Consider the following 27,996-nt stretch of genomic DNA (forward strand, 5'->3'; position numbering starts at 1 on the left):
TCGAAGAAAACCAGAATGCTTTTGTTTCCTTCAAGCTCTGCAGGCCGGTCCTCGCGTCCTGGCCAGAGCTGGCGTGAGCCCTGACCTGCTCCCCCAGCCCAGTGCTGCTCCTCGGGCATGGGGACTTTTCAGATCCCGACAGCCTCCAGATAGAGAGATGACGTTTCTAAAATACTAAACTTCTTATATTGCTTAAATATCTTAGTGTATGTCTGGCCAGAGAGGCCGGAGTCTCGGCGGAGCAAGCGGGGAGGCAGGGAGCGGGCAGGGCTGGCGTGCTTTGGGCGATCCCCCAGCCCGGGCAGAGCAGCGCAAGGGAAAGTCGTTTCGTGCCAGAAAGGTTTCAGCAATTTATTTTCCCACGGTGGGGGAGCAGGACTAGCCTTAGCCTTCGAAAGATGTTCTTCCTCCAGTCTTCGCTGAATGTAAGGCACGTGAAATTTAGGGTTAGTGAAGTTTACGGTGTTAAGAAATCGATGCTGGACAAATACCAAGCCGCTGGTATCAGTTTCAGCTATAGCTGCTTTTTCTGTGACGGCGAGAGACAAGCTCACGTACAATGAATCTGGAAGGAATAAAAGCCAAGTTTGGAAGTACTTGTGAGGCTAATTAATTAGTTATAAAGCCATTGCCGATAGAATTAAAGCTGTACAAGCAGCTCTCTCATTCATGCAAATACAGCTTTGAGAATTGGAAATTAATTTTTTTTTGCAACAAATGAGAAGTGATTTTTGAAAATCTTAAGTGAATTGGAAAGCTGATCACACAGTGTTTAGATTCACATGTGTTTCATGTGACACACACCATGAGGTTTCAATCAGCTTTTGAGCAATCTTACACTAAAAAGCAATGCAACCGAACAAAAGGTGGTTTTAAATACAAACCAGTATTGCCTCATTTGTTAACCGTCAAAATGAAATCGCTGAAAACTCGTCAAATGTTTTTGGTCAGCCCAAAGCTGTATTTTGCAAGGGATTTTTGTCTGAAAACTTAGTGTGATCATAGCCAGCGTATTTCTGGGGGCAGAAAAGGGCATCGACATCATCATTATCTTACAGACAGCAGCAGCAAGTCTGAAATTTGCACTCACCCCGCAGGAAAATAACACCCTGGTGCCCGCTGTGACTGCGGGTGAGCACTGAGCCACTTTCAGCTGCTCTGCTGCAAACCCTGCTCGATGCCTGGCATCGCCTTCAGGGCATCCTGCTGCGGGGTGATTTGTGGGTCCAGCTCAGGTGCTTTAATTAGCAGCAGATGAACATCCCTGAACAAATGGCAGCAGCTAATGAGGATGGTGAGTTTCCAGATGAGAATGGGATGGAGGTGTCATCTGAGGGCTGCAGGAGTCAGTGGGAGAGTTTAGTTTGGTGGCTGTTACAGAGGTCTAAGGTGAGGAGGGTGGGGGGCCCCTCAGATTCGGAGCCAGATGAGACGACTTGCATCTTTGGGCCACGTCTCTTGCAGAGCAGCTTGGATCCGGCCCAGCTGAAGCCCCCGACCTCTCAAGGCGCTGTGCTGTATTTTCAACCGGACCCGCATTTTCTGTCCTTTCCTTTCTGCGCTCACCGATAACCAGCGCAGTGCCTGAGCCCCATCCCCGGCGCCGGAGCTGCCCCGTTCGTGACGGGTGGCTGAGGATCAGGTTTGCTGGGTTTCCCTCCTGCCGGCACAGAGCCATGCCGGACGGCAGCAGCCGACGCCGTGGTGGCTGTTCCAGCTCCCCGTGCACAAACCGCCAGTTCCCAGGCTTGCCTCAGACCCCGGGTTTACTACCACAGCTCTGCTGCTCATCTTTGCTTTTATCTTTCTTTTACTGAAGCAAATATAGCACTCGATGGACAGGCCCACTAAGCCCATTTGGTTGCTGGGCCCAGATGAAGGTCACCAAGCAAAACACGCGTAATTCCAGTTCAGCGCTATAAATATGCACCTGATTCATTGTCCCCTGTCCCTTCCATTGCGGGGGACGGGAGAGGCATGCTGGCAGCCCCCCCATGCCTCCCTGCGGAGCTGTGACTCACTCTCACGGCTCTGACGCTTCATCAGAGCAGTATTATTCGGTAATAATTGTAATTTATGCTCCGAAAGTATCGGGGGAGTTCAGGGCTCCCCGGGATGTGGTGGCCGAGGGTCGGGCAGGGGTGAAGTAGGGGCGTTTGCTCGGAGTGGGGGGGTCTGGCTCCCCTGGGAGCCCCTGGAGAAGACGCTCCTGGGTGATTAGAACCTCCCCCGAGCATCGGTGGCTCCGTGCCCGGGGTGGGACCGCGCGTCCCCCGCACCCAGGACCACCGGCACACGCGGCTGCCCCCAGAACCCTGCCGCAGGGGGCGTGGCCCTGCCGGCGGAGGCGGGGTTGGGGCGTGGCCCTGCCGGCGGAGGCGGGGTTAGGGCGTGGCCCTGCCGGCGGAGGCGGGGTTGGGGCGTGGCCCTGCCGGCGGAGGCGGGGTTGGGGCGGGGCTCTGGCGGCGGAGGCGGGGCCCGTCCTGACGCGGTGACGGCGGCGGCGGCGGGACGCAGGAGGGCGCCGCCATGGCGAGCCAGTCGCAGGGCATCCAGCAGCTGCTGCAGGCCGAGAAGCGCGCCGCCGAGAAGGTGGCCGAGGCCCGCAAGCGTGAGTACGGCCCGGCCCGGCCCGGCCCGGCCGCCTCCGGCCTCTCGGGCCCAGCCGCCGCGGGGAGCGCGGAGGTGCCGCCGGGGCGCGGGTAGGCCGGGAGAAGGCCGCTGGCCCGCCTGGGAGGGGAGCGAGAGCGGCGCGGGCCCAGCCGTTGCGAGCGGGGCCTGGGGCCTGCGGGGAGCCGGCGGCTACGCTGAGGCGGGGCGGGGGGACCCGGGCTCCCGCAGAGGCCTGCGCGGCTCTCGGAGGAGCTCGGCGGCTCCCGGGCTGCCGTCGGGGCCCGGGCCTTCCCCGCAGCGGGGGCTGCTCTGCCTCTGGCCTCCCGCTAACTCTTCTTTTCTCGTGGATGAGAAGGGTGCGCTTCCACGCTGGTGATCGGGCTCTCACCGAGCTGAGGGTGCTGCTCCTTGGGCAGCCAGGTTCGCTTTTCCAGTCAAGCAGGAGAAATTCTGGTTAGAAAGATCCCCACCTTTACAAATCTTTCCTGCTTTAAGCATGTGTATATATATAAAAATATATATATATTTAGTTTTTTTAGTGAAGTTGCCCTGTCTTGTGGTTCTGCCCCCTGACAGTGCTGTAGCTCGCTCTGGCGCTGGCAGCCTTGGCGAGGAGGGCGTGCTGGAAAGCCCAAGAGGGGAAGCTGATGCAGCAGCCAATTTTTCTGTCGATTGCACAACTTTCCTGAGACAAAACTGAGAATGTTCTTTCTGCTGTGCTCTTTGGGATCATTTGAGGATGTTGCACGCTCACGTGAGCAAGGCTGGACCTGCCGGTTGGCTAATGCATCCCCTGGCTCGGAGAACATCTCCATCTCTTGCTGGTGGAAGCTCACTGTGAGCTTGGCGGTGGTTCGGCGGCACGTGAGGTGACCTCATGCTCCCGAGGCCAGCTGACAGCGCAGAGCTGGAGGGGCTGCGAGGGTGTGCGGTGCCCTGCTGATGCCTCCTGCGGATCGTCGTGCGTCGGGTCGCTGGAGAGGTGTGGGGAGATATGCTCGCAATATTTCCACTTCTTCATTTCGTTTGGTGTGTCCTTTGAAAACAGGGAAGAATCGGAGGCTGAAGCAGGCGAAGGAAGAAGCCCAGGCGGAGATTGAGCAGTACCGCCTGCAGAGGGAGAAGGAGTTCAAAGCCAAGGAAGCAGCGGTTTGTGTTCTAGACCACTCACTGTTACCTACCCAGCCCCTCAGCCTGGCCTTTGGGGTTACTTGCCCTGAGAGCAGCCCTCGGGGTGGAATGTCTTGCTGGAGGAGCGTTTCCCTGACTGCTTTCCTCTGATGCACAGCCACGTGTCACGGAAAAACTAGTGGAAGTGAATCAGAACATGGTGTATTGCGTCTCAACAGGCAGAACCGTTGGCTGGCAGTGAAGTGGCTTATTAAGCTCATGTCCTGGCTGGTGCCCTGATGGGTGGCAGCCTCCCAAAACGGCGCGTATGTAACGGCATCAAAAAAAGAGCTGGTTTCTGAGGTGCTAACGTGGTAGAAACCGCTTGCCTCGTAGATGCTGCTCTCTTGCTGAAGGAGTTGTAAGGCTTGTGTTCTGCTTAGCAGTCTTGCCTGCTGTGTGCCAAGGGGTGTGTTTTCCTTTCCCTCCGATCAAGAGGAGGTATTCCCAAAAGGCGCAGCTGAGGGCTGTAGCACAGTCAGGATGTTTCCACTGTTGGTGTGCCCCTGTCAGCTCTGAAATCTTCAGAAAATGACCTGGCAACGCTCCCCTCTACCCATCTTCTGGTTAGCATGGTACCACCTCCTCTGTTCTTCTGCACAACAGCCTCCATGTCAGTAGGTCAAGATTAATTTTTTACAATCACTTGTTAGCTGTGTTCACTGGGCATATGATACCAGCCAGTTCCAGACTAATAAACTGGACTTCACTGCCTGTCAGTTGGTTCTGGTTTCTTTATCCCTCTCCAGAGAGAGAAGCTCTTTGGATTTGAGTCCCAGTCTCCTTCAGCGTAGTTTTCCTGTGCCTTTTCCCCCCACTTGCAGTGGCAGTTTGCGCTCTCTGCCCTTGCTTATGGGGCAAGAAGGACCCTGCAAGCTGTGAGAGACTCCTCGCTGTGCCTGTTGCGGTGCCCACAGTCCTGTTAGGAGGCAGAGCTTTTTATAAAGATTCTCCAAGAACAGAAGCAATGATGTGAAGACTATGCTTAAACTAAATCATGAGTACTACTTTTCTAACAGTATCTTGTACAGTAGTGCCCAGGGCGTCCTGGTTCCAGTCACCAGTAGAGCAGGACCTTTATTTCAGGCATTCTTTAGAAGCCCATGCTCTAAACTGATAGGTAATGAATGAAGAGAGGATAAAAGGCATGGGCAAGTTTATATAAATATTTTTAAATATAAACTGAGCAAGTTTAGTGGGAAATCTCAGCAGAGAATCCCAACAGGACTTTTTTTTGCTGCAGTTCTTCCCTCAGCCAAGATTAACAGCTGAGATGCAGTGAGGCAGCCTGGAATAACACAATCCAGAGCTAGGCATAGCGTTTTCTGTGTCAGACTACTTGCATCTGAGCTTTCTCCTTTGCTATTTGTAGGCACTTGGATCTCATGGCAGCTGCACCACTGAAGTTGAGAAAGAGACCCAGGAAAAGATGAGCGTGATCCAGCAGAACTTCCATAAGAACCGTGATGTGGTCCTCTCCCAGCTGTTGTCACTAGTGTGTGACATCAAACCTGAAATCCATGTGAATTACCGCATCAATGGGTAGTAGAGGAAGAAGGAAGAAGCATACTGGAAATGCTGGTAGTAACGTCTGAGCTTCAGGTGGAATGTACAGCCCTTAGCCATAGCTTCACTGTTCTCCCTGTATATGTGTTAAATTATTTCAGTGAGTTGCAAGTCGGCGATACCTTGTTGCAGTTCTGTTACTTTCTCTCTTGATACGGGTTCAGAGCTTATTCAAACTTTAAATGGCGATGTCTCCAATCTGTGCTAAGTTATTAAATATGTATTCAAGTAGGCACGTGAATGCTCCCTTTTTATCTGGATAGTGTTCAGTGAGACGCTGTCCTCTGAAGCAGAGAGAGAGATGCTGGCCAGGTTTAAGCGGAGAGCCTGTGTCAGTAATTTAGACCTGTGTAACTGTATTCTGGTTGACCAAAATGCATTTTTCAGTGTGTTGTTATCCTTTATACAGGGGTTAAACCTTGTAAGAAGAATTCTCTGACTGTATAGTGTTGGCTGATAATTTTCAGGTGCTTGAGTTTCTCTGTATTGAATATCCTCTGTATATTCTGCTGTTAGCTTGAGTTACAAGTCTGGCATTATGACACTTGAAAGTAAAACCACTTATTTAACTCCAGAGTCTCTAGTCAGTCTTGTTGTTCCTGCTAACTTGTTCCGAGAGCACTGGCAGGTCCCGCTCTGTTGCATGGTTGTCTGGACTCTGAAGAGTGAGTATCAAGTATTGAGAAAAGCAAGAGTAAGAGATACAGCAAATGTCTGAAGGTCGCAGCAGGTGAGGTAAGGTAAGAACCCATTACAGAGCTCCTCCTCTTGGCTCCAGTCTGATGCTTTACCTGCCAGATCATTCTGAAAACCTCTCGGGAACAAATGTTCTTGTGACCATTAGGGGAAAGAAAATGTTGCCAGTTCACCAGGATAGTTTGATAGCCAGGTGCTGTGCAGTAATTACCCTTCCTTTAGTCAAGTACTGGTCGCTGCTTGTTTGTACCAAGGTCGTACGGTATCCTGCAGCATCCTGCTGTACCTGGGAACAGTGTGAAATACGTGCATGGGGATTGTCTGTGCATCGCTTTCTAGCTCTTTAATGAAGAGTACACACAAGTACATCAAGAGGCTTCATGTTTCAGCGGTTTCTTCCTTTCCCTCTCTCACCAGCAGAATATTAAATGTAGCTTTCCTTTTTTTGTTGAGTTCAGTTTAAGGCTTTTTGCAGATAAGACCTCAATGAGCACGTACCTGATCAGACCCAAGAGTCATACAGTTGGGGATCTAAGAAAGAAACATTATTGACGCTGTTCCTCAGGCAGAACATCCTAGATTCCCACACACCCTCAGCATGGCATTGAAAAGCCTCTCGGACCTCTAGAGTTTAACTGTGGTTGGGAGGGAGGAAAGCAGGATGGATGAAAGTCGTAACAAAGGAACGAATGGCTGCCTGCAGTCCCACGGGGCAAGAAGAGAGCAGACTGCTGTGGTGTCTCCTGGTGTAATATTTTACGGAAGCGTACTGTAGTTCTGAAAGGGTATCTTCAGGAATTCAAGCTGTTAAAAGGGCTGTAAAATTGAAACAAAAGCTGCCTGCAAAGTCAGAAGTGGCAGGCTGGGGAAGAAGCCAGGTCGGTACAAGGAGAACAGGATCAAAGCAGTTTTAATCAGTCTGGTCTAATGACGGAGAGGTGCTATGGCCTCGTAAAAGGTTGTGGCCATGCTAATTGTGGTCTGTCCTTTGGAGAAGGAATGTTTCTTCCCCTTGAGAACAGGTGCTCAGACTCCAGCGTGATACTTCTCATAAAAGTCCTGCTAGCCCCAGGCTGTAATTAGTAGTTTCATCCCGCTTGTTTATCAGTAAATACTGCTGCGCTGCCCAGAAAAAAATACAGCCTGCGCCCCACTTTCGCATATTGGTTCATAAGTTTCCCTTTGTTAATGAGGACTTTCTATCCTTACTCTCTAGCACAGTAAGAGGCAGGAGAAAAGGAAAAAACCCTTTCCTGGTTATTTCTGCTTGGCAAAAGGTGAAGACTCTCTCTTTAGAGCAACGTGCTGCAAGAACATACATTTTTCTGTAATATTTCCCTGAAACAGAACTGTTGAGAGTTACCTGGCTCCATAACTTTGCACAGAAGAAAGTCTTTCCAATTACTGCTCTCCAGGAAGGATGGCTTTGTTTGGAGTGTGGATAATTTGTTTTGAATTGAGATTCTCTCATCTTCCACTGTGAGGCCCCGAGAATGGGAGACCTGCTGCTGTCTTCGTGCCTAAGCCAGAAAAATACTCTGCAGGGAACAGTCTTCTACTGACAGAGGTATGGAGTTTGGGCACACAGCTGCTTGCCTCTGAAATCTGATTTTTCTAGATTTTTCTGCTGCAGGTTTGCTTGATCAGAGTAAAACCTGCACCAGCTGCTAGTACAAATTGGTGTCTGAAGTCTCCCTGCTGCTGGTCTGCCTCCATCCCTCGGAGATGTGGCCCCGTGCACAGGAGCCATAGCTTGCCCTTGTACCGCAGGAAGGGCCAGAAGCTGCTTTGGGCATGCACACTGCTGTTTGTTTCCCTTAATTTGAGCTCTCACCCCTGGAAATACTGGCCGACTGCCGGGACGGTCAGGGTCCTGGTGCTGTGGGGAGGTAAGAAGTGGTCAGAGCTCGTGTCTTGTTCGGTTCGTGCCATGCCAAGGGAGTGGCTACTGCTGTTCATTGCTCCTAGTCAAAACTGTTTGCAAATAAGCACTTTCCTGGGATCAGTGCAGGCACATTAGGATTTACACAGCGCTGCTTCGCTCCAGTCACGTCCATGTTCATCCACAATGGTTTGTGCTTGATTTTTGTAGAATTACTTTTCAGACATTATCTACGTGTTTATGGAGTTGATACATTTCACTGGTAAAACGCCACTGAGCAGGCGTGTCACCTGTACCAGCACCAGATGGACAAACGGCTTATGAACACCAGAGCACGAGTGTCACCTGGGCGGCTTGACGTGCAGTACGAGCTACAATTGGGACGCGCATTTGTGCTGCTTGAAGCCAGAGTTCAGTTTTTCAGACACGTCTGTGTTGGCAGAGCTTGCTCCCTGCTTAGCTCGTGCTGTTCGCTCTGAAGGTCGACATCTCCTCGCTGCTGCCTGTTGAAGGGCAGTTGGAGAGCTCAGCACCCCTCGGGGAGGGGAGGCAGAGGGGAAATCAAAGCCCGTGATCCTGCCCAGGTCTGCCAGCTCTGCCTAATGATGCTTGATATTTTTTTTGGTCAGTTCAGAGCTAGTATGGGTTTGATGCCCTGCACATTTTTGGCAGCTAAATCCCAAAACATGCAAGAAGGGTCTAGCACCGGGCAGGAGGGATGAAGCGTGGTGTGTACAGGGAGGGAAGGGAGGTCCCTCCCTGATCATCCACAGCCTGGGTGATCCCACATGGGCTGCAGAAAGCAGGCGAAGGGCAAGGCAGTGAGCGCCGCTGGAGGATTTGTTCGGTGTGGAATGGCAGGGGAGCCTGCTGCTTTCTGCCTCTGGTTCGTGGGGCTTCCTGTGACACAAGAACAATATCATTGAATTATTTTTATGGGAGCATTTTGTGTGATATTTAACTTGTAATTTTTTTTCTTTGTTGCAGAGAAAGTAATTTTCCCCTCTAGAGATCCCCCTGCCCTTTTCCCTTCCTCCCTTTCTAGGGTCTGAACAGAGAAATAAAGGAGGGCAATCCCCCCCAACCCTGTATCTGGAGTCCACGAGTTTGAGAGAACTTTCATTCAGAGGGGAGCAATTTTGGCTGCCAGTGCTTTGTCAGAAGCTCCCCAGGCAGCCTAATCAGGGCAGCTTCAGAACCACAAGAGAGGACCCAAAACTCTCCCAGTGCCATGGGTACTGCTGGAGGTCGGTGAGCCATTCCTCGTTCTGCTTTGCGGTGACAGGCTGGCTGCTGGATGGTCCCATCAGTATGCCTTGTACGAATTGTTCGAGGCATTCCAGTGCGTAAGTCCAAACTTGACCACCTTAAATTGCTCATTTTTCTGTGTGAGGTGCCTACACAAGTCCTGATGATCTTTAATAAAGCTGGGGCTTTTTTAATGCTAGCTATAAGCCCACCAAGCTGCTGGCAGTCCCTCTCCCCTCCCTTCCATCCGCAGCGTTGGGCTCTGCTCTGTTCCCCATCCGACCCCAGAATGAGTGGGGTTAGCTGGCTGTAAGTAACCCTACAGAAAACCAGCAGTTTCTGGCCTGCGAGGCAGCTCGTGGGAGATGGGGGTGGTGTGGTGGTGTGTCCCAGCAATAGCTGCTGCAGAGCAGCTGGGCTCAGTCTTATGAAATCACGCCCGAATTTTGGCTGACCTGAATACTCCCGTGCTCTCTTGCCGTTCTGGGGTGCTGTCGCGCAGTCCCTTCTGTGGGTTACAGACAGCTGTGGGAAAGGCGTGCTGTTCTGCTTCCTGCTCTCTGTAGGAAGCCTGCTCCTGTCTCCATTTTATCTGTTTTCCTCATCTGGAGTCTCTTTCCCTTTTGCCTGATATCAGTAGTTCTTGCATTAATGCAGAATAAGAAAGACAAGCCTAGAACCCACTGATGCCAGCTGAGGTTTTGGATTCAGAATATTAAAAGAAAAGACCATCAAGAACCCTCAAGATCGATGTTTTGTTGAAAAAGTTCCCCAAAATAATCCAGGAGCACAGTGTTATCTTTCTTTGAGGTTGAAAGGAGAAAGTACTAATTCTATGCAGAAAAGATTGTATCTTGGACTGGCATAGGAACAGAAAATAAATAGGTATTAAATTGCATTTGGCTCCCTCAAAATAATCTAATAAAGTATCTGCTGGATCAATAGCAGAATTGTTATCCAAGGCACATAGCAAGCTTTCCCTTTTGTAATTTGAGATGCAAGAAAGGTTTTTGCATTACCATAATAAAAGGAATAATCCTTTAAGTCTTCACAGGAAAAAGACAGAAGTAGGGGAGAAAACAAGAACCACACTTTATGCCTTAAGCAAGTGTCATTTTTCATTTGAAACATGCAATTTAGGAATATTGTGAAATAAATTTTTTGTATTTAATGACTGTCAATCTGTCAGCTTTGCTGAGCTGTTTGACAAAAAAAAAATCCCAACCCACAGTCCGTGAAGAAAGCTCTGTGTGTGGGAAGAGAGGCAGGGCAAGACAAGGCTTTCAACAACTTCGTTCTCCTAATTAAGGCTTACTGGAAAAAAAAAAAGATGGAACAGTTATCCACTGAAAATGTGGTTTCACCAAGAGAAAATGAGATCTGCCCGTGCTGGCGGCTGCTCACTGCCGTGGCGTGCACAGCCATGAACAAGCCTGATGTAGGGAGAGACTGCAATTGCATGCGGACCGCTGCAAGTAAGGCGGGAAGCACAGTGATGTGCTGTGAGCCTTTCAAGTAGTGCAAAAAACGTGTATCAAATCACATAATAAATATACAGAGGAAAATCTGGTCTTGGGAGTCAGACTAGAAAAAAGCAGACTAACGAGTATGTGTCTCAGTATTTAAAGCAGTGGGACTTGAAGTAGTGGAGAGTGATCTGAGGAATGGTATTGAGAAAGTGATAGAGGATGGGGTTGTCCCAGAGGACAGGAGGTATCGGTGGTTACTGTGGGTCTGGGAAGGCACTTCAAGTGCAGATTTTCTTTTTTTACTGGAATCAGGTTCCCTGTAATACATTCATTAATGCACCATGATGGAATAGGGAGTACAGTTATAGTATATGTCCAGGGCACCAAGCTGGGAAGCGATACAAACTGTACAGAGGACTGCATTACAGTTCAAAATGATCTTGATGAATGGGAGAAATGATCTGAAACCAATAGCACGAGAATCCCTGAAGAGAAGCTTAACGCTGAACGAAGAAAGGTGAAATCAAATACGCAAACCCCAAGCAGTCCCTAACCAGCTGTACAGCACTGCCGAAACTGTGAGACTGAGGGTGAGCTCCCCCAGACTCGGCAGATGTTTTGAAATGAAGTCACCACCGTACAGTGTATTGATACGAGTGTCCTCTGTCAGAAGGTGAGAGAGAGTAGTTGTGCTCATGAATGTGGGGAGGTCTCCGTGTCCTGTTCGAACACTGAGCTTTGAAAGAGATGAAAATAAACTGCCCCATCTGCAGTACTGTGTCCAGTTCTGGGCTCCCCACTTCAAGAAAGATGAGGAGCTACTGGAGAGAGTCCAGCAGAGGGCTACGAGGATGAGGAGGGGACTCCTCTCCTACGAGGAAAGGCTGAGGGAGCTGGGCTTGTTCAGCCTGGAGAAGAGAAGGCTGAGAGGGGACCTTAGAAATGCCCATAAATATCTGCAGGGTGGGTGGCAGGAGGATGGGGCCAGACTCTGTTCAGTGGTGCCCAGCAACAGGACAAGGGGCACCGGGCACAAACTGAAGCAGAGGAAGCTCCAGCTGAACGCGAGGAAGAACTTCTTCCCTCTGAGGGTGATGGAGCCCTGGCCCAGGCTGCCCAGGGAGGCTGTGGAGTCTCCTTCTCTGGAGATATTCAAGACCTGCCTGGACGCGGTGCTGTGCAGCCTGCTCTGGGTGACCCTGCTTCGGCAGGGGGGGTTGGACTGGGTGACCCACAGAGGTCCCTTCCAACCCCTACCATGCTGGGATTCTGTGAAATTGCTCTTTGAGTAGAGCATGGAAGGGCCCAGGGAGGTTTGGCCAATGCGGCTCAGAGCGACAATGATGGGGAGGTAAGGGATTATTTAGTCTAAAGTCTCCATCACAGAACGAAGAAGACTTGAAATAAATTAGAGGTTGTTTCAAAGAGGACAGATGTTTAATTTTCACCGGGTTCACTGAGGCTAGAAGAAATAATCAGCTTCATATGAAATGGGATAGATTTAGTTTTTAACTGCCCTTCACCTGGGAGGTTGAGGGGCAGCGGAGGCTCCGGCATCACCACCGCCGGAGTTCTGCAGAGAAATCTGCATCTGCATTCACTTCCAATTCATTCCTTCTCATTTCAGTTTTTGGAAGACTCTTTTTAAACGTGGCTGGTTTCAGAGGGTGTCAGCTGGGCTCCGCGAAACAGAAGCACCTCCAGTCTGCCTAGGGATCCTGCCAGCGTCCGCTTTCTGTTTCACAGTCAAATAGTTCCCTCTTTCATGTGAGCCTTTGTCTCTCTCCAAATGTCTTTTGAGTTTACTGATTGGCTTTGTGTTTGCTGTTAATTACAGTTCTCCCTGTTTTCTTTAAGAGGGTTAAATTTCTAATTGCACAGGTTTTGGTAGGGCCATTAATAGGTGGGGTAGGAATGTTATGGATGCATCTTTGCATTTCAGAAGCCCAGATATAAAGGCATGTGTGCAAATACAATAGCAACTTCTTGTCCAGATAGAATCTCAAATGTGTTGTTTATTGGAATATATTAATCATTTAATATTTTGTAGACTCTTCTGTTGGAACTATGACTACAAATACCTACTTGGATTGAGAAGATACCTGGTAGGATCTCGCCTGCCTGACAGAATCATCAAAATTATGCCCAAATAAGGTGATCAGAAAACTAACACCTGCCAAAGGTTTCTGAGCATGTGGTTTGATGACCGTTTTTGAAGTTGGGGTGGGAGACCTTGACTCCTTACAGCCTGACCTGCAGATCTGTCATCTCCTTTGGGCCAGAGCTGCAGGTTCAGGGAGGTGGCTGGGTGTAAAACTATCTCGGAAAAACAACTAGATAACCTTGCCTTTGATTTTGGTCGCTTTAGGCCGCTGTGGAGTTTCCTCCTTGGTTCCATAGATAGGCATGAAACAGATGCGTTGAAAACTTTCAGAGGGGGAGCCTGCCAGTCTTAAGTCCTAAAAACTTAATGGTGTGTGGCCTTTTTGCTGTTTCAGAGCAGCAAAACTGGAATTGCTTTGAACCTAAACTTTTCTTTTTTCCTTTGGGGTTGTGGTGGGTTTTTTTCTTCTTTTTGTCTTGCAACATCCCTCCCAAACAAGCAGGATTTTTCTGCTTGTGCTGATGGGATGAGGCGAGGATGCCAAAATCAGCTCATACACACACATCTTGCTAAACAAGACCTTTACGGTGTCTGCGCTGCAGGTAATTACGAGTGCTGCTTTCAAGTTTATTGCCCCCACAGAGTTTTGCCTCAGGCATTTTTTTGCAGTGAGCTGACAGGGCTCTTTCTAAGCACTCTGGTTGTCGTATTCTCCCTCTGTCAGGATCCTTGTGTGGGCGAGCAGAGGAGGAAACAAAGCCAAAGCTTTTGATGAGGAGAGTTTGCAAAAGAACCTAAAGCTTTGCATGGCGCTGTCTTGGGTGGGGATTCGAGCTCAGCCTTGAGCTAGTGACAACAGCAAGAAGGTTTATCTGATTTTTCTCAGTACCTGGACGAGGTTACTATGTGAGTTGCCAGTTTCCAGTGTAACAAGATCCCATGTGGGTAAGCGGTTTTGAAGTCAGTTCTGTTCCCCATGCAGCCACGTGATGTAATGAACACATTGCTCAGCAATGTCTGGAGCAAGCAGGGTTGCATAAATTCATCCCTCCGAGAGAAGAACAGCATTTTCTCCAGGAAGCGTACACGGGCACTGCAATGAAGCTTTTTGTTTTTTTAAACTGTTCACTAACAGTCGTTCAGATACTTGATTCACTCTGCTCCTAGCCTCCATTGATCCTCCAGCTTTCCATGAGCCGTGAAACTGTGATTCCTAGGCTAAGGAGTCTTCTCTCCTGTGGCATCGCTCAGCATTATCTCTTTGCATGAAAGCAAATGAAGCGGTTCTGGGGGTCTGTCTGATCTTGTGTCTGAGCCTACTGCTTTTCTTCCAAGTCCAGCAGCTGGAGAGGAAGCTCACACCCGCCCTCCGTACCAGCGCAGCCTCCAGTTTTGAGGAGGGCTACGATTCCCACCCTGCGTGTTATCCCTGTTGCTCTGTGCTGTAACATGACCTTTTGCTAAATATGCAGTGACCCGTTCTCGGCCTTCCGATCTTCGTTCACCTCTTCTGATTTCTCCAGCCTGGTCATCGTTGCTTGGCTTTGACTAATATATTCACGGCAACTAATCTGACGCAACTTTGGGATTTGTACTTCCTGAGTCCTGCCCGGCTGATCGAGGAGGAGGAGGGCAGCCTTCTGCCTGTGCCGTTCTTCAGCTCATCACAGCCTAGGGTCCAGCTCTGGACCCCCACCCTGCAAAAGGTGAGGATAACTCCTGCAGCAAGATCTCATCCCATGCCTGTGCCTTCTGTGGGGGAGCGCTTTTGAGGAACTCGAGAGGGTTAAAACCACATTTCTGAAACCAGCCTAGGGGAAAAGTCACATGCACAAGGGAGATTTTGCAAGTTGGTGCTTGCAGCTCAGAGTAATGAGAAGGAGCGTGGGGGTGAAGGCTTCTTGCCTTGGGTTTGCTCTGCCTGGTTAGTCTGTGGTCCCCAGGAGACGCAGGGAAGATTGGGAACTTCTCTGGCACAGGCTGGAGACCTCCCTGCTCGGCGGTGGGACAGCGCGGCGCCTGGGCAGTGCAGAGTGGGACGATGGCAGATAAAGGACAGGGAGGAGGGAGCTGAGCTGGCTCTCCAGGGGCAGGACGTGAGCTGGACCAGGTAAGCCTCTGCCAGCCGCTCTGGAAATGAAGCGGAAGGGCTTGCCAACTCTTCCTCTGCTGTTTAGCTAAGGCGACCTATAACAAAGGTCCATAGCCTGAAGTAGGCAGTCACCAGAGAGACGTTGGCACTGCAGAGAGAAGAAGAAGAGATGTAGAGGGACACAGAGCCCTGGGAGTGCAGGAGATGAGAGGACGCCACTTGCATTAGCACAGGAGGAGGCAGAGGAAGGTAAGGGGTGATGGATCTCTGAAAGCGGGCAGTCATTTTGCAGTAAAAGGCAAAGAGCCAAACAAGTCTATGCTGCACAAAGAGGTAAAAGCAAAGCTGCTTTTGCTGACGGCCTTGTCCCGGTTAGGGAAGGCTGAGCTGCCCCGACCCTGCTGCACCCTTCGCTGTCGTCTCCTGGGGACTGTCCTCCAAAGACTCAAAATTCGTGACGTTTAAGCCAGAGAGCCTTGATTCATCTCTAACTTCACATGACAGCAGCAATGACAGGGTGGTAGGTTTTAATTGCATTTTCCTTTTGTTTCCTCTGGTTTTTCATTCTCTGTTTTGCTGCTGTTCTGTGCAGGCTTTTCTGTCTTGTTTTTCATATTCCTTCCTGTTCTAAGCTAACCTGAAGGGATTGAAGGCAAAAGGGGGAAAGCAGTGAGCAAATTCACTGTCTGAATCCACCTTTTGGTGCTGGGAGATGTGCTCTGTAACACGTGGCTGCCCATGCTCAGCAAGAAAATTGCACTGGAGAGCCGCAGTCGATGTACAGCAGAAGTTTCCTCACCTGGACTGGTGAAGAGTGCGTGCTGTGCCCATCCCATGTACGCACACACACACTGCGCACCTCTTGTACGCTGTGTACCATGGGTTCATTCCTTTGTGTTTATCAGTGATCTGGATGAGGGGATTGAGTGCTCCCTCAGTAAGTTTGCAGATGACACCAAATTGGGTGGGAGTGTCAATCTGCTTGAGGGTAGGAAGGCTCTGCAGAGGGATCTGGACAGGCAGGATTGATGGGCAGAGGCCAACAGTATGAGGTTCAACAAGGCAAAATGCTGTGTCCTGCACTTCGGTCACAACAACCCCATGCAACGCTACAGGCTTGGGGGAGAGTGGCTGGAGAGCTGTCTGGCGGAAAAGGATCCTGGGGTGTTGGTTGACAGCTGGCTGAACATGAGCCAGCAGTGTGCCCAGGTGACCAAGAAGGTCATCAGCATCCTGGCTTGGATCAAGAATGGTGTGGCCAGCAGGAGTAAGGAGGTGATCGTGCCCCCGTACTCGGCATTGGTGAGGCCGCACCTCAAATGCTGCGGTCAGTTTTGGGCCCCTCACTACAGGAAGGACATTGAAGGGGCTGGAGCATGTCCAGAGAAGGGCAATGAGGCTGGTGAGGGGTCTGGAGATCAAGTCTTATGAGGAGCGACTGAGGGAGCCTGGGTTGTTTAGTCTGGAGAAGAGGAGGCTGAGGGGGGACTTTACCACTCTCCACAACTGCCTGTTGGTCTCTTCTCCCAAGTTACTAGCGATAGGATGAGAGGCAATGGCCTCAAGTTGTGTCAGGGGAGGTGTAGATTGGATATTAGGAAAAATTTCTTTACTGAAAGAGTGGTCAGGCATTGGAACAGGCTGCCCAGGGAGGTGGTTGAGTCACCATCCCTGGAGACATTCAAAAAACGCGTAGATGTGGCACTTTGGGATATGGTTTAGTAGGCATGGTGGTGTTGGGTGGATGGTTGGACTTGATGATCTTAGAGGTCTTTTCCAGCCTATGATTCCATGATTCCAGCCCTCCACAGTTTCTTTTTCTGCAGTTAGAAGAAGCTTTCATGTTGTTTCTCTTGCCTCAATTTGCTTTCTGAAAGTCCTACAACCAGTGACTGTCCTGGCTTTTTGCAAGGAGATAATTGCAGCAACAACCATTGGTCAAAAATAAAACAATATTTTCTTTGTAAAGAGAGTGGATGAGCTCTGTGAGGGACTCTTACACTAAGAGACAGTGACATGCTCCTGGTGAAAAAGTAAGACAGTTCAGAGGCTAAAAAGTGAAAAAAAGTTTAGGAGAGCCAGCTCGGATGCAGCTGAGCCACGTGAGTGGAAGATAATTGAAAAGTAAATGTCAGACTCTTCCAAGCATTTGCTTTAATAACCACCCACAGGTCCTGGCAGTAGATTAGAGACCTATGTCAGCAGCATTCGCCTGGAAAACCCGTGGGCACGGTGCCTGCTGCAGAAACATGCCCCGTCGGCTTCTGGCACTGCCCACGGCAGAGAGGAGAGTGCAAAGGAAAGCAGAGACCCTCAAAGGCTTTGCTGCTGCTGGGTGAGAGCTCTGCTTGCCTCTGCCTTTGGTGGGTGCATTTTTCTGCTTTATCTGCACTGCTTCCTTCGTATTGTGGAGAATTACCCACTGCGTCAGGGAGCAGGGAGTGGCATTTGCACCAGCTCTGCTTCCCTACAAACTGAAGCAGAGGAAGTTCCAGCAGAACACGAGGAAGAACTTCTTCCCTCTGAGGGTGACGGAGCCCTGGCCCAGGCTGCCCAGGGAGGCTGTGGAGTCTCCTTCTCTGGAGATATTCCAGCCCCGCCTGGACGCGGTGCTGTGCAGCCTGCTCTGGGTGACCCTGCTTCAGCAGGGGGTTGGGCTGGGGGATCCACAGAGGGCCCTGCCAACCCCGAACATTCTGTGATTCTGTGATTCCTTCTGAGAGTGCCCGCTGAAAGCAATAGCAAAGGGCCCGCTGGCTTCACAAGGAGAAATCCTGCCTGTTCCTTGACTAGTTGTTTACAGGATATGAGTATTTAAGGCTGTCGAGATAACGTGAAAAATATTTAAGGGTAACTTTTGCACTTATGAAAAAAAAAAAAAGCGATTGCAGCAAAAGGCGAGCCTATGCGAACTGCGCTCACGGCTGGCTAACACCTACCTGGTGATAACATCTGCAGGGAGTGGGGTCCAAAGAGCAGAGTATACCCAAGCGGTCTGTTCTGTTCCCCTTTATTTGCTGTCTCTGCAAGATCCGAGACTTTCTTTTCCTCTTTTCAGGGCTAGAAAATGCCTCTTGGCTCATGGAAAGCAGCATCTCGAGGAAGGCGTCGGTGGGAGTGTGAATGAGGATTTCACAATCTGCTCCCCAACGAGGAGAGCAAGGCGGCTGCCTCCTGCCTGGAGGCCGAGTCGGTGTTTCTGAGCAGTGTGAGATAAGGCTTGTGAAAGATACAGAGAGTGCTGAATTTCTGACAATACGACAGAGAGGCACCTTCAGCATGGCCCAGAAAAGCCAAGCCAGTGGAAATGAGAAAAACGGGTCGCTTAGCTCCATCCTCTACTGTAAGAGTGATTTACAGGAAGGATCCCTGCAGTGGGTGAAAGGTAAGCGAGCAACTTGTTGATGATAAGGAAAAGGCAGTACTGAGTACAGCACCCTTAAAATAACAGAAGACAGATTTTTCAAAGATGCTCATTAACAGCATCTCACTTGCCAAAGTAACTAAACATTATGGATGTTTCAGCATTTTGGACAGGGAATGGAGACACTCTTTTTTGTAAAGCCTGATATATAGAAAAGAATGGACATCCACCTACTGAAAACCAGGACCCCCAAAGTCCGCTTCTCTTGGCTTTCAAAAGTCAAAAAACCTTTGGGAAACTTGACCTGTGCTTTCCAGGTCAAGCAGCTCTTGTCACTCCAGCAGAGGTCAAGGAGCTGAGCCCCTCTGCACATCTTGGGTATCTCAGCTTGGCACCCAACGCACTAGAATTTGTGCTGAGCAACTTGACCAAAGCCATGGGGAACAGGAGAGTCAAGCCCAAGGCTGAAGCAATTTGTTTTTATTATTGCCTTATACTCGCCCCCTCCACTGCTCTGGGTCAGGAGAAGATAAACCTCAGCAAACGAACAGGACCTTGTTATCCTGGAGGTTTCAGATGCATCTACTCTTCCCTTGTTGACTCGATGCAGTCACACCCTATTGTAATGTAGGTGTCTATTTTCACTTGTCGTCTCCTGTTCCTGAGCAGTGAAGAGATGATGAGGATGGAGGACAGAAGTGGGAGAGCAGGGAAAGGTGAGTGCCCGCTGTGTTTCAGCTAGCACAGCGCTCTGGGAGAGCACTGAGCAGGCAGTGTCAGGAGGAGCAGCCCCAGGGGACATCTGGCTGACTCCGCATCTGCAAAGGGGAAGAAAAGCTGTGTGAAATGTTTCAGTGAAACAGGATCTCATTTGAACAAGCCACTTCCTTAGACCCGGTCTCTTCCTCCTGACGTAGCACAGCTTATGTAAACTCTAGATGAATGCCAGATGGGATGCCTGGAGATCACAGCTCTCCTATGCCACTTCAAGGCTGCTCTGCCTCAGCTCCAACCAGCCTGCTCCTCAAATCTAGGACAGGCTGTCCTCACACTTTCTAGACTCCTGGCTGCAACTTGCGTCTCTAGGTTACATCTCTGGTCCTAGCCCTAGCTGAAACTGGGAACCTGAGAGTCTTGAGCAGAGCCATGCTGCCCAGGAGCACTGCTGGAGTGGAGACTTGGATGCTGGAGGACCAATGGGGCTCATGCTCCAGGGGAGCCCTGCCACATCCCAGACAATGTGATTATTGGAAAGCACTTTATTTTGATTGTTCAAGCTTTTTCTTGTGGTGGGTGGGGTGGGTAGGCACTGGGATATTTCCCTGAGAGGTAGATAGCCTGAGCAACACCGAGCAGCTTGAGCCCATTGTCCTTTCGGTTAGGGAGCAGTGAGGCAAGACATTATCCTGCTGAAGATCAGAGCATCATGTTATCTCTGACTTCTCACTCCTGGAATTTGTTTGGGGTTTCATCCCTTTTTGTAGGTTGCCTCCTTAGAGGGCACATCAGGCTGCTTGCAAAGCTCATTGTGATGTTCTTAGAAATGTCCAAAAGGGGATTTTGGATTGCCCACTTCAGGGGGGTCTGCATTCCTCTGCCTTCCCTTTGCCATATGCTCCTTAGCTGCTGGGAGAAAAACCTGTGCCAGACCTGTGCTCGTGACTCTTTTGGGCTCTTGCAGAACCCCTCAATGGCCAGGTGCTCATGGTGCTCAGCATGGACAACAACTGCTCAGCCACCTCCTTTGACATGGAGCTTTGTGCGGAGAAACTGAAGTCCCTTGGGGTTCAGGTAAGCTCCTCATGTGTTATCTCCCCTGGGGACCCTGGAGGAGTGAATGCTAGCTGGATTAGCACCATTTGCATCCACATCACAGACAGCTTTGCTTTTTTGTGATTTTGAGTCCTTTGGTTTGGTTCAACTTCAGTCTGTTCCCCATGGATTGCAAGTCAACTGTAATGATCTTGGATTAAACCTCCATGAATAAACCCATTCAACGTAGGTTCTAGTGAATTGCTTGAAAGTCACTCTGATGGGATGGAGCATCCCTGGGACAATCTGTCTCGTCTTGTCCTTTGTCATAAAAAGATGGTGTTCTCTTGTGACTTTCCCTGCACTTTCCAGTGAGATATTACTCACTGCAAATGAGGCAAGAACACAAGTTTTTCGTCTGTGACGGGTGTATGGATGAGATTGGAGGTGCGCTCTGCAGGAGGGTGCTCTGGGACACAGATTCCAGTTTCAGTGCCAGCCTGGCCCCATGATGACTGCCCAGGCTAGCTCTGATGGGACTTGGCGGGTGGCTCTCATTTTCTGTTTGCTCCCTGAGCAGGTGGCAGCGGATCAGTGCAGAAGGTTAATCCAGGAGGCTGTGCTGAAGCCTGAAGTGAGACGGTACATGTTCTACAACTCCAGGGTGTTCCAGATAGCCATCGCTGTGGTAAGGACCGTGGGGTCTCTCACAGGCTTGCCATGGACATGTACCCACTGAGATGCATCAAGACCTACACCTGGGGTTCTTGTGCCCAGGGAGGGAGAGAAGTTTGGGCGGGGAGGAGATATGAGTTTTCACACATCCTAGAGGACTGCCTAGGAAATCCCAGTTCACAGAATTTCTGTAGATGGATGGCAAGGCACCTTCTCCAAGCCCTCACTGGTGGTCCCACCACAGAGAGTTGTTTGGGGCTGGATAACCAGCACACGCTGAAGTACCTACATCAGATTTTTTTTTTTAACTTGATTTTAAAAGTCTGTAGATATTCTGGTCCTGATGCTAATTTAGACCAATGTAGCAGTCAACTTTGGTTACTGAGGTCATTGTCTAGTCTTGCTTGTCGTCTTCTGGTGAGAGAAGCTCCTCCAGAGACCCCAACCATTTGCATCTACTGTAAGGCTGATACTTTGCAGTGTGCTGAGGGTGTGATAAAATCTGACCCCTTCATTTTAGTTGCATTTAATTTTTTTTGGATAGCCATTATGCATGTCTTCTCCTCCTTTCACTAATATTGCAGGAATTGGTGCTCAGGACTTTGAGAGTTTTGGTGCCTGTTTAGTGTAAATGAGTTATATTACTGCAAGATGATGCTGTGACACGCTGTGCTGTGCATGTCTCGTTTGCTTCTAGGCAATCTCCTGCCCAAATGCATGCTATCTGAAGTAAAGGCCTAAAGAATTCAGTTTTGGCTGTTTTTATGCAAAGGGCAAGCTTGTCAGTCCTTAACACAGTCCTTGAGCCCAGTGCCAGTGTCCACCATTTGTGCATTATTGTAATTTACTACTCTCTGCACCACCTTGAGTGCTTTGACATAGGAGCTTTCTAAATACAGAGTCTATTAGAATTATTATCAATATGCCTCAGTGAGTGCATTTCTTATCTAAATGGAATAATTCAGTTGAAATCCTTCCTAGGTATGAATCATCATTTATAATTCATTCTCTGTCTTTGATGACTGGTAATTTTTTATAACAAACTAGGGCTCACTCAGTCTTTCTAGTCCTTTCTTTCCCCTATTTATTATTGGAAAGAATTTCTGTCCTTTCTCACCCTTTGAAAATCTGGTGTGACTTAATTTGTGGTAAGGTATTACCCTGGGAGAAGGGACCAGTAGTTTTCTTCTTCCTGTAACTTTTCTCCACTTTCTTAGTTTTATGCCCATCATCAGTCTCTCTGGGTTTTTACAGGTTTTCTACATGTCTCTCTGGACAAACATTTACTCCACAGTCCAGCTGTGTTCCTTCGGACGCTACTGGGAGGCCAGTGTGCTGGTGACCCTGGCTGCCGTAGTGATCACTGTAGTTCTGATACTGGTTATTGATCGTCATCAGAGGAAGGTAAGAGGAGGATGCTTGTGTGCAGGCATGCAGAGCTTGGGGAGCCGGACTCCCTCCCACCAAAGTGCTGCGACCCAGGTCATTTCCTAGATGAGTGTGAAGAAGATAATTACCCAGGGAGGAAGGATTATTTTTACAGCAGACTTGGAGATCAGGTTCAGGCAAGGGATGTCACACCACCAAGTTAGGTGTTGTAATGCCTAAAATGTGGGTGTTGGAGCCCAGCAGGCTGGCTCAAGTTGCCTGCTGTTGCAGGACACAAAGCCACCTTTGCAGAGTGCGGTTGATGCTCCTGTGGGTGGTGGGAAGCCACAGGGCCTCACCAGCAGAGCTGGCTCCTGCCCTGCTTCTGATGACGGTCCTTGCAGTCTCGGCTGTGTGCAGCTGTTAATAGCATCATTTGTTTGTGTTGCTGTGGTGCTCTGGACAGGTCCAGAACAAAATGGCAGCTTCTAACCCTTAGAAGTTGCAATAAAATTACAAAACCGAGATAGACCGAGCAGTAGAAGGAAACAGGGAGACGATATTAGCATGAGAGTCAGCCAGCCTGCAGCATGCACCACTTGGCTGTTGTCAGCTTTTGTTTGTAGGAATCACAGGAGTATGGAAATTTCTAAGGACTGATCTGAAGAATAATATTGGAAAGATTTAATTAAAAATCCAGAGGGGTCTTTTCACTGATTTTTGTGGATTTTGGAGCAATCCTCTAATGACAGCTGTGCAATGATGCTTCCAAAGGGACACATGGCAAACATGTTGGGTGCACAGGGGTTCAGGAAAGGAGTCCTTCACTCAGGGACTGCTGGCAAAGGAAGAGAGAACTTGATACTGGAAGTCAATTCCACTTCAGACATCTTGTCTATAAGAGAAATAATCCTTAGGGAGATTTCTGACTGCGCAGACAGCCGCTGGCGGTGGCTGGGCCAATGCTGCTGGCTGGTGACAGTGCTGCCTGATGCCAGACTGCTCTTGTTGCTACGTTCTGTTCAGAGGTGCGGTATTTGGGATTATCTGGCTGCTGTTTGTAGTCATGGGCTGGCCCAACTTCTGCTGTAGAGAGTGTTAATTTTTCCTGCATTCTTTAATAGATAAATATGAATACAGATGTGAGGCTGGCAGCTGTCAATGAAATTTTTATCAAACATGGTTTAATACTGGGGATTACAGATGCCCTGGATGGTCCACACAACATCCTACAAGTATCCTTTCTGTAGGGAAGCATTTGTACCCCTCCTTGGTAGCTAGTGATGTGGAGGTATTTAATGATGAATGATGTTATGATTCATGAGGATTTCCAGCGGGAGGGATTTCTAGGATTTGTTTTTTCTCCTGCTGGGTGGCATGAGGGATTGAGTATTTTTTCTTCTTCTGTAAGTGGGGATTGAGATATGCCCAAAGGCAATTGGAAATAATGAGTCTAAAAGATTGAAGTGGAATTAGTCTTTTAAGCAGGCAATCATTCCTGAAAGGTTATTATACTTACATGACAGTGATGATTCTTGTTATGAGCAGAGTGACAGCAATGTGCCTATGGCAAAGAAAACAACACAGGGAAAACCGGAGTCCCCGTCCCTGGGAGCTCATGTTCTGCCTTGCAGAGACAAACCAAGCCAACCGCATCCCAGTGCCTCTGCTCTCCGGGTGATTTGTAGCCCGAGGCTCCCTCCTTCAGGCACACTAGAGAACTTGATTTCCCAGGACGCGGGCCTGGCAGCCAGGTCTGTAGCTTCCAAGCACATCTGACCTTCATGGCCTTTAAAAAATGCAGGTTGAAGAAACCAGGTAGTGGGAGGCTGATTCACTTATTTTTAGAGATCCCTTTTCTGGATGACACAAAGATATGAGGGAAAGAAGAGAGTTTTAAGACAGCATCAAAATGTTAAAGGAAGGTGAGAGAGATGGTCTACCACATATGCTGGTGGACCTCACCGCTCCCTGTACATAGAGAGAGGTATGAAATAGAAATGGAGAGGGAACAGAGGCTGAAACAGGGGATCAGAGAAGTGGGCAGGGAATAATGAAGGGGGGCTGGCAGGGGTGAAGTCATGCAGAACGAAGAGGAAACACTTGAGAACTTGAATTACATGTTTGTTCAGACCAGTGTAGTTTTGCACCTCAGTAAGTAAGGACTAATCCAAGGAGACTTCACTTCTACCTATGTGTTCCAGAACTGTCTGAGAGCAGGCAACAACCCAAGGATTTAAAATTTCTCAGACTGCTCCAATGTCAGATCAGCTTTAACCCTTCTAGCTTTTACTCTGTTCCTGAATCCCCTTGATGATGGCACCCTGAGTAGATATATAAGGGCAGACCTTTGGCTGCCTTCTGGGGGGCTGCTGCTCTCAAGGCTGGCAGGACTCACATCCCCAAGACGTTGCTTTTGGTAGACTCTTCGCAGACAGTGCCTTTGTCCTGCAGGCAAGCACCAGGTACAGTACATTTTGTAAAAAATAAACTGAATGAATCCCTAGAAAAAAAGGATAGAAAGCAGGAAGGAGTTTTAGGGAGCTAAGCCAAGATGACCCACCAGTTTATTTAGATGTAAGGCCACCGAGATGAGCGATGGGCAATGGCCCTGGGTTATCCCAGTCCTCACCCTCCCAGGGTGTGGGAGGTGCAAAAGGAGGACTGGCTGCCCTCTGGGGCAATATTCCCTTTCCTGCACCCCTATTTTCTTCCCCAATAGCTTGAGGTTTTGTCTTAGCCTAGATCCTCTTGGCTTAAATTAGCCCTGCAATGTGTTATTTGTCTCCTGGCTGTGTCCTGAGCATCCTGTGGGCAGCACCTGCCCTATGTGAGGTCTGTACCATGATCTGCACAGAGGTGGAGGGCTGTGGAGCAGGAAGCATGGAAAGCCTCCTTCCTTAACCCTGCCCGTCTCAGCTGTGGTTCGTGCACTTCAGCCCGGAGCGCTGCCTCCAGTCCTTGTCAGCCCACATCGCGGACCTGCAAAGGAGACGAGAGGTAAGTGACAGCGGGCACAGCCCAAGGTCCCATGGTGACATGTGCAGGTCCACCCCTAACACCCCAGCTTTGGTGGGATGGAGGTGGGCCAGGAGAACCGAGTGTTTGAGTGTCCTCCTGGACATCCCCTCAATGGCCTCAGGTTGTGCCAGGGGAGGTTTAGATTGGATATTAGGAAAAAGTTCTTTACTGAAAGAGTGGGCAGGCATTGGAACAGGCTACCCCAGGCAATGGTGGAGTCACCATCCCTGGAGGTGTTCAAAAAACGTGTAGATATGGAACTTGGGGAAATGGTTTAGCAGACATTGTAGTGTTTGGTTGACAGTTGGACTTGATGATCTTAGAGGTCTTTTCCAACCTTAATGATTCTATGATTCTATGATCCCCTGTTGTGAGGTGGGAGATGGACGGGCTGGGAGGTGGGTAAAGTGCATCTGCCAGTGCCCAGTTCAGCAGGAATTTGTTTAGGCCCTGTGGTATGTACATGTCTGGATAATTAACCATACAACTTTAATAAAGGAAAGTCATCAAGAATCAAGGGCAAATTTTGAAAGCACGTGTCACAACCTGAAATAGCTAACACCTTGGGCTGTCCTCCTGAAGTAAATGGGATAGCCTGAGGAATAAGTAAACATTGTACTGGGTTAACTGTGTAAAAATTTTGTCCTCTTGGCCCACAGAAAACGTTCTCCTCTATGTGGGTGTATAAATATACAAACACTGTGCTCTCCCACACTGAATTGTCCTTGCTGTTCATAGACATGGAGTGAGAGTTGGGGGATATAACCCTATGAAAATCTCAAGGCTCCTCATCTCCCTGGATGAACCGACAGACACAGACTGGGGGATGGACACACCAATTCACGTATTGGCTGACAGAACTTATATAGATTTTAAAGACAAGATTCTCCGTGCTAGGCTGTGACCACAGTGCTGGGAGCAGTCGCTGACACAAGAAGCAGCTGATGGCAGCGGGGCTGTGGGATGAAGAGGCTCAGCTCCAAGTGCTGAGCATGGCTCTTGGCCAATGCTGATTTTTACTCTTGGGATGATAACTCCTAGGAGTAAAAAATATGCAGGAAGAAATCATGTCCTTTAAAGGCTCTCCTCAGGACAGCACTCCTGCCTGCCTTTGGACACTCCCAAAATCTCTTTCTCTTCCAGTCGAGCTTGCAGCACAGCCTGGACCAGCTCTGTGTGGTTATGGAAGCAGCAGTTCAGCCGGACCCGGGGATGGAGGAGGAGGCTTCACGTGAAGAATCCCCTCTTTTATCCAGTGGGGTGAACCTAAATAAAGAGCCTGTGACATGCAACAAGTTGCTCCGCCTCATTCCTGAGGGCCCACCAGAGGTAATGAGAAATATCGCTTCCTGACAGAGGTGCCAAATCACCTCCTCAGGCACCTCGACTCCAAAAGTCATCTCAGCATCTGCCAGCTGGGGGGGACAACTCCTTTTTCACCAGTGGAAGCATCTGGAAGCCCAGAGGTCCACACACAGCTTCTCTGGGCCTGGCACTGCTGAGCAGTTAATGGTTACCAAGCAGCTAGTGCTTAATCCTAGAGGAATTCATGGATTTGGCTTTTCCTTGCTGGTGGATGGGGGTCCCTGTTTGGAAGACAACCTCTTCCCAGGGTCCGTGCAGGGACCCAGCACTTGTGTCCAGGCTGGGGATGAGGCATGACCATGCCCAGCCTTGTCTCCTCCATGAAGTGTGCCTTCAAAGACTTGTGCCCTGCTGAGCAACAAATGTGTCCTCATTCCCGCTCAGCAAGAAGCTGCTAAAGGGATAACTTTGATTTGTTTTACAGTTTTCTGCTCACTGTCACTAAGTGAATACGGTGCAGGTGACATCCCTGCAGATTGAAGCTCTCTGGCTGTCTGCAGGCAGAAAAGGCACCAAGAGGCAGTGACCGAGCAGGCAGGTCCCCAAGCAGCCTGGCTCCCTGGCCACCCACCAGCGAGCGGTCATTTCATGTCACTCCCCTGTGGGGACAGTGTGCCAGCACTGCTGACCAGAAGGGGATCTGGGACAGTTATATATGCCGTTGGCTCCTGTCCTGTTTCATTCAGAAGAGGACAGTCCTTGAACAAGGGAGCAAATGGTTATTTAGTGTATCATCCACAGTTCCTGCAGGTAGATGCTCCACTTTGACACCTCTTGTGCTCATTCCAGGTGATGGCCCAGCAGCTCCTGGTGATCTTCAGTGGATGCTACGTCCGGCTCCTGGTCACTGGCCGGCTTCCCCGGGCTGTGGAGGGGGGGCACGTGGAGCACAGAGGCGTGCCCTGCCTCTGCCAGTTCATCGAGACCACCGCACTCAACACACACCAGGGCTGGTTCACGGGCACGTGACTGGCAGGGACTGGAAAATGCTCAAATAAAAGCTCTCCATACACAACACTGTGAAGAAGCCGTGGGGCAGAGGAGAGGGCTATAACCACTCATCCGGGACTTAACCAGATGAACAAGTGAAAATATGACTCTAATAAAGCATGCAAGACACTCGCCAGAAAGCTGCTTACCTTTGAGACCCTCTGCCTGCCCAATGGCTTGGTGTGAAGGAGCTGCGCTGGGGGTCAGAAATAATCCAGGAGCTCCCCTGGGAAGTTTCCCACTGCTCCTGCCTGGGGGCCTTGGAGAGCTGCGTGGAATGCCTGCAGGTGCCAGCCTCACCCCTTCGAAATGAATTCTGTGGGGTTTCTTTAGTACAAGGAAGACAGGGAAAAATCTGTGCATAGCAATGTTGTAAATGTGATGTTTGCTCTGGATTATGTTCGTGTCACGTAGCGGTTGGTGATAGTGAGCTTTGTCCAGTAGCAGACATGGACAATGTCTCAGCTGATGACCTGGCAAACTTTCCATTTAAGAACCATCTTGGGATGGTGCTTGGTACCTGCCTCTCCTGGGAGGACAGTGATGTACATCTTGATGATCCGTGGGATAAAGCCTTAAAGAAGGCACTGGGCAGTGCATCCTGGAGCACGGCTCTTTTGA

At 49.6% G+C, this 27,996-nt stretch overlaps 2 protein-coding genes across 5 annotated transcripts; both read left to right on the forward strand.

The window, feature by feature from the left end:
- Positions 1-2,461: 2,461 nt before the first annotated feature.
- On the forward strand, positions 2,462-5,923 carry ATP6V1G1 (ATPase H+ transporting V1 subunit G1). The gene is made up of 3 exons (XM_075439634.1): positions 2,462-2,611; positions 3,662-3,762; positions 5,156-5,923. Exons 1-3 carry the CDS (start codon positions 2,530-2,532, stop codon positions 5,327-5,329), a joined length of 357 nt encoding a protein of 118 aa, XP_075295749.1. The 5' UTR covers positions 2,462-2,529; the 3' UTR covers positions 5,330-5,923.
- Positions 5,924-13,833: 7,910 nt separating this feature from the next.
- Positions 13,834-27,507, forward strand: TMEM268 (transmembrane protein 268). 4 transcript variants are annotated; one of them, XM_075439569.1, is made up of 9 exons: positions 13,834-14,454; positions 17,899-18,225; positions 19,886-19,995; positions 20,537-20,644; positions 21,886-22,035; positions 23,124-23,234; positions 24,919-24,999; positions 26,164-26,349; positions 27,175-27,507. In XM_075439569.1, the coding sequence occupies exons 2-9, from the start codon at positions 17,964-17,966 to the stop codon at positions 27,352-27,354; spliced, it is 1,188 nt and encodes a 395-aa protein (XP_075295684.1). In that variant the 5' UTR covers positions 13,834-14,454; positions 17,899-17,963; the 3' UTR covers positions 27,355-27,507. The 4 variants fall into 4 exon arrangements, with proteins under 4 accessions (XP_075295684.1, XP_075295685.1, XP_075295686.1 ...); XM_075439570.1 differs by lacking the exon at positions 13,834-14,454 and adding an exon at positions 14,691-14,858; XM_075439571.1 differs by lacking the exon at positions 13,834-14,454 and adding an exon at positions 14,986-15,089.
- The last annotated feature ends 489 nt before the right edge of the window (positions 27,508-27,996 follow it).

This window comes from Opisthocomus hoazin, chromosome 19 (assembly GCF_030867145.1).
Source record: "Opisthocomus hoazin isolate bOpiHoa1 chromosome 19, bOpiHoa1.hap1, whole genome shotgun sequence".
NCBI classification, from domain to species: Eukaryota; Metazoa; Chordata; class Aves; order Opisthocomiformes; family Opisthocomidae; genus Opisthocomus; species Opisthocomus hoazin.

What these genes read in the sequence shown, in the direction of transcription:
- ATP6V1G1 (XM_075439634.1), top strand. Translation starts at nt 2,530, where the DNA reads ATGGCGAGCCAGTCGCAGGGCATCCAGCAGCTGCTGCAGGCCGAGAAG. An exon ending in GGTGGCCGAGGCCCGCAAGC is followed by an intron (nt 2,612 to 3,661) that starts GTGAGTACGGCC and finishes CTTTGAAAACAG; the next exon opens with GGAAGAATCGGAGGCTGAAG. An exon ending in TCAAAGCCAAGGAAGCAGCG is followed by an intron (nt 3,763 to 5,155) that starts GTTTGTGTTCTA and finishes TGCTATTTGTAG; the next exon opens with GCACTTGGATCTCATGGCAG.
- TMEM268 (XM_075439569.1), top strand. Translation starts at nt 17,964, where the DNA reads ATGAGGATTTCACAATCTGCTCCCCAACGAGGAGAGCAAGGCGGCTGC. An exon ending in GTCCACACAACATCCTACAA is followed by an intron (nt 23,235 to 24,918) that starts GTATCCTTTCTG and finishes TGCCCGTCTCAG; the next exon opens with CTGTGGTTCGTGCACTTCAG. An exon ending in ACCTGCAAAGGAGACGAGAG is followed by an intron (nt 25,000 to 26,163) that starts GTAAGTGACAGC and finishes TTTCTCTTCCAG; the next exon opens with TCGAGCTTGCAGCACAGCCT.